The 4,588-nt window shown below is 40.1% G+C and overlaps 1 protein-coding gene across 1 annotated transcript; it reads right to left on the minus strand.

Annotated features, from left to right (window-relative positions):
* Nucleotides 1-1,522: 1,522 nt before the first annotated feature.
* LOC125842899 (uncharacterized) lies at nucleotides 1,523-3,776 on the minus strand. The gene is made up of 5 exons (XM_049522179.1): nucleotides 3,576-3,776; nucleotides 3,373-3,486; nucleotides 3,058-3,328; nucleotides 2,177-2,898; nucleotides 1,523-2,017 (listed from the first exon to the last, which is right to left on the minus strand). Exons 1-5 carry the CDS (start codon nucleotides 3,774-3,776, stop codon nucleotides 1,523-1,525), a joined length of 1,803 nt encoding a protein of 600 aa, XP_049378136.1.
* Nucleotides 3,777-4,588: the final 812 nt, after the last annotated feature.

Consider the following 4,588-nt stretch of genomic DNA (forward strand, 5'->3'; position numbering starts at 1 on the left):
TATGTACCTGTTTTCCCTATGTTCAAAGAAAGATTGTGAGTTTAAAAATGGGGGAGGTTGATCTGCTCCGACCGGTGTGCTCCTTTTGGCTTGCCATCCAGATCTTTCCGGGCATTTGCCTGGAAAAGAAATGTAAAATAGAAGGAGAGAGAGTTTTCCGAAAAAGCTTTTGAAAATATTAAATTGTAAAAGGTAATGTTGAATCTTTGACCATGGCACAGTTTGAGACTTTACAACATTTGACTCAGTATCAAATCTGTTATCTGATCTTTATTGAAGATTGTAGCTTGATTGTTGTGAAATTTTTTTAAGACCCTCTCAAAAATTTTGCCACAGTCTTGATGTGTACAGAAAAATACTCGTTTGAAGGAATTTTTGAGACCTTCTCAAAAAGTTCTGCCCCAGTTACTGATTTGTGAGAAGAAATGCTTTTGATGGAATTTTTGAGTTCCTTTCAAAAATTCTACCCCAGTATCGTGATTTGCAAGAAGATGTCCTTTTTATGGAATTTTTTAGACTCTCTCAAAAATTCTGCCCAGTTAACAGTCAAAGGGGAAAATGAAAATTTTATTGTGATAAGACCGAACTTCATAGAAGCGCCTACGTATCCCCTCTTAAATGGGAATCAGGTCTAACGTAGTTCCAAATAAAGAGTAAAAGAGCATGAACAAATTTAGATATAATATCTCTTCACAGCATTTGAGTTGATAGGTTTGGGCCAAACTTCTCCATCCATTTCTGCAAGTATGAGGGCTCCGCCTGTCAATACCCGAGAGACTATGTATGGACCTTGCCAGTTTGGTGAGAATTTACCCTTTGCTTCATCCTGATTTGGGAAAATTCGCTTCAAAACCAGTTGCCCGAGTGAAAAGTGTATGGGTCTAACCTTCTTGTTGAAAGCTCTGGCCATTCTATTTTGATAGAGTTGACCATGACAAATGGCGTTAATTCTTCTTCCATCTATTAATGCAAGATTCTCTGCCCGAACTTGTATCCATTTAGCATCACTCAACTCCACTTCCTGAATAATTCTTAGAGACGGTATCTCTACTTCAGCAGGTATCACAGCTTCATTACCATAGACCAGAAAATAAGGCATAGCCCCAGTAGAAGTTCTGATGGTGGAACGATATCCCAGCAATGCAAATGGTAGCTTTTCATGCCAGTGTCTATGAATGTCAATCATCTTGCGCAATAGCCTTTTGATGTTCTTGTTTGCTGCCTCAACAGCTCCATTCATCTGTGGTCTATATGCTATAGAATTTCGGTGATTGATCTTGAACTTCTCACACAATGATCTCATCAAATCACTATTTAGGTTGGTTCCATTATCAGTGATGATTGACTCAGGAATCCCGAACCTACAGATAATATTATTTTTGACAAAGTCGTCCACAACCTTCTTTGTCAATGATTTGTGAGAGGTGGCTTCGACCCATTTGGAGAAGTAGTCATTTGCAACCAAAATGAATCTATGTCCATTGGATGTCGCTGGCTCGATTGGACCAATGACGTCCATGCCCTAAGCTGCAAAGGGCCAAGGTGAACTAGTAACATGGAGTTCGTTGGGAGGAACTAGGATCATATCTGCATGAGTCTGACATTGGTGACATTTTTGAACATAGCGAATGCAGTCTGTCTCCATAGTTAGCCAGAAATATCCCGATCTCAGGATCTTCTTTGACAATGTAAAACCATTCATGTGAGGACCACATGTTCCTGCATGTATCTCTTCAATCAGTCTGCTAGCTTCTCCAGCTTCGACGCACCTTAGCAACCCCAAATCGGGAGTCCTCCTATAAAGGATTTCTCCGCTTAGAAAGAATTGATTCGCTAACCTCTGAATTGTACGCTTTTGTACACTTGTTGCATCCTTTGTATACTCACCGTTCTTCAAATATCCTCGAATGTCATCGTACCAAGGTTTTCCATCAGGCTCTTCCTCAACATGAAAACAGTATGTTGGTTGCTCGTATATGTGGATGTAAATAGGATCAATGTAATTATGATGGAGATGCTGAATCATGGAAGACAAGGTTGCTAAGGCATCTGCGAATTCATTCTGGATTCTTGGCACATGTTTGAATTCTGTCTTGATGAACCTTCTACACAACTTATGCACGCACTCCAAGTATGGTAACAACTTTCGATTCTAGGTAGCCCATTCGTCTCGGACCTGATGGATTAATAGGTTTGAATCTCCTATTATCAACATTTCCTGGATATCCAAGTCGATAGCGATACAAGCCTCATATTCAGCCATATTATTTGAGCAGAGGAACCTGAGTTTGGCTGATACCGGATAATGTTGCCCAGTTGATGAGATCAAAACAGCTCCAATGCCGGATCCGCTCAAGTTCTTAGCTCCATCAAAGAACATCCTCCAACCATCATATTCTTCAGAAATGTCTTCCCCGACAAAAGCTACTTCCTCGTCTGGGAAGTAAGTCTTCAACGGTCTATAATCATCATCTATAGGGTTCTCTGCCATATGATCTGCTAATGTCTGTGCCTTTACTGCCTTTTGTGTAACATACACTATGTCAAACTTGCTCAGTAGTATCTGCCATTTAGCCAGTTTACCTGTAGGCATGGGCTTTTGAAAGATATACTTCAGAGGATCCATCCTTGAAATCAGATAAGTAGTGTGCGATGAGAGGTAGTGTCGCAGCTTCTGAGCGACCCAAGTTACAGCACAACAAGTACGCTCCAATAGAGAGTATCGAGCTTCATATGATGTAAACTTCTTACTCATGTAGTATATTACCTTCTCCTTTTTACCAGTCTTATCATGTTGCCCCAAAATGTAGTTGAAAGCATTATCCAACACTGATATGTATAACAACAACGGTTTACCAGATTCCGGTGGAACCAACACTAGTGGATTGGACAAGTAATCTTTGATTTTGTCAAACGCTTATTGACATTCATCTGTCCATTTCACCGCAGCATCCTTCTTCAGCAACTTGAAGATAGGCTCACAAATGACAGTAGACTGGGCTATGAAACGACTGATGTAATTTAGTCATCCCAGGAAACTCGTTACCTCTATCTTACTCTTCGATGGAGGTAAACCACGAATGGCTTTGATTTTTGATGGATCCAGTTCTATACCCCGACGGCTGACAATGAAACCCAAAAGCTTTCCAGCATGAACCCCAAAGACACATTTTGCAAGATTTAACTTCAAGTTATACTTGCGTAGCCTGGCAAAGAACTTTCGCATATCATCTAGATAATTTAAACCCTTCTTTGATTTGATGATGACATCATCCACATAAACTTCAATTTCCTTGTGGATCATGTCGTGAAACAGAGTGGTCATTGCCTAATGTATGTAGCACCAGCATTCTTTAATCCGAAAGGCATTACCTTGTAATTGTAGGCACCCCACGGTGTGATGAAATTAGTCTTCTCAGCATCGTCCTTGTGCATCTCAATTTGATGATAGCCAGCAGAGCAATCCACGAATGATTGTGTTTCATGCTTAGCACAGTTATCAATCAAGATGTGTATGTTGGGCATTGGAAAATTATCTTTGGGACTAGCTTTGTTGAGATCTCGATAATACACACAGACTCTGACCTTTCCGTCTTTCTTCGGCACTGGAACGACTCCGTCACTTGAAGGATTCTAGCATCTAATTGCTTCGATATTTCTTCCTTGATTTTCAAACTCAACTCAGACTTGTATTTTCTCAGCTTCTGCTTCACAGGAGGACATGCTGGATCAGTAGGCAGTCGATGAGTTACGATTGAAATGCTTAACCCTGTCATGTATGCATAGGACCAGGCGAAGATATCTTTATTCTCTATGAGACACTCTGTATACTTTTTCTTGTCATTTTCCGTCATATGGATGCTTACTCAGGTCTCTTGTACCACTTTTGAATTTTCCAGATTTACCACCTCTGTTTCCACTAGATTTGGGTTGGGTTTTTCCTCGAATTCCTCAACTTTTCTGATTAACTCTTCAGGGACCTCACTTTCTTCGACTTCCTCTAAGTCATTAATGTTAAGCTGTGCAGTCTCATTATATGCCATAGTCTCAGATTCAACATTTTTACAATATATTTTGCTTGAAGAAAGAATAACGCACAAATAAATATAAGATATTAAATAAATGGAAAAAGAACTTTATTGATTAAAACTCAAGAGCTTCATAAAACTTTATTGCAACCCTTTCCTTCCTCCTTGGTCAGAGATAAACCTTTCATGTCTTCCAAAAGCTCATCAATGATACCTCCCATGAAACCTGCTGATCGGAATGATTGGTGCAACAGTGGTATCGATTTTTTCAATGGATAGTAGTACCCATCTCTAGGGGGCTGCCAATCAAGCCACTCTTCAGTAGTATATTTGTAACCCAAGCTGAAAATGGTTGAATGGCGAACGGGTTGTATAGGTTCAACTATTCCTTGTAGATTGGCTCCCAAACCTTTACCGAGCTCGAAACCAAACCAGGCCATCATATCTATGATTTTCTGGCTAAACCAAGGTTGCACATCAATGTTGCTAACAAGCTCAATTGTATGGTACATCTCACCGTCTAGATGCCTTCCTTCTATCGCATATACAGGATGCCCATT

The sequence above is a fragment of the Solanum stenotomum genome, chromosome 10 (assembly GCF_019186545.1).
Source record: "Solanum stenotomum isolate F172 chromosome 10, ASM1918654v1, whole genome shotgun sequence".
NCBI lineage: Eukaryota > Viridiplantae > Streptophyta > Magnoliopsida > Solanales > Solanaceae > Solanum > Solanum stenotomum.

Coding starts and splice junctions, on each gene's coding strand:
- LOC125842899 (XM_049522179.1), bottom strand. CDS start 3,776: ATGACAGGGTTAAGCATTTCAATCGTAACTCATCGACTGCCTACTGAT. Junction 3,329..3,372: donor GGGGTGCCTACAATTACAAG/GTAATGCCTTTC, acceptor TACATACATTAG/GCAATGACCACTCTGTTTCA. Junction 2,899..3,057: donor TGGTTTACCTCCATCGAAGA/GTAAGATAGAGG, acceptor ACAAAATCAAAG/ATTACTTGTCCAATCCACTA.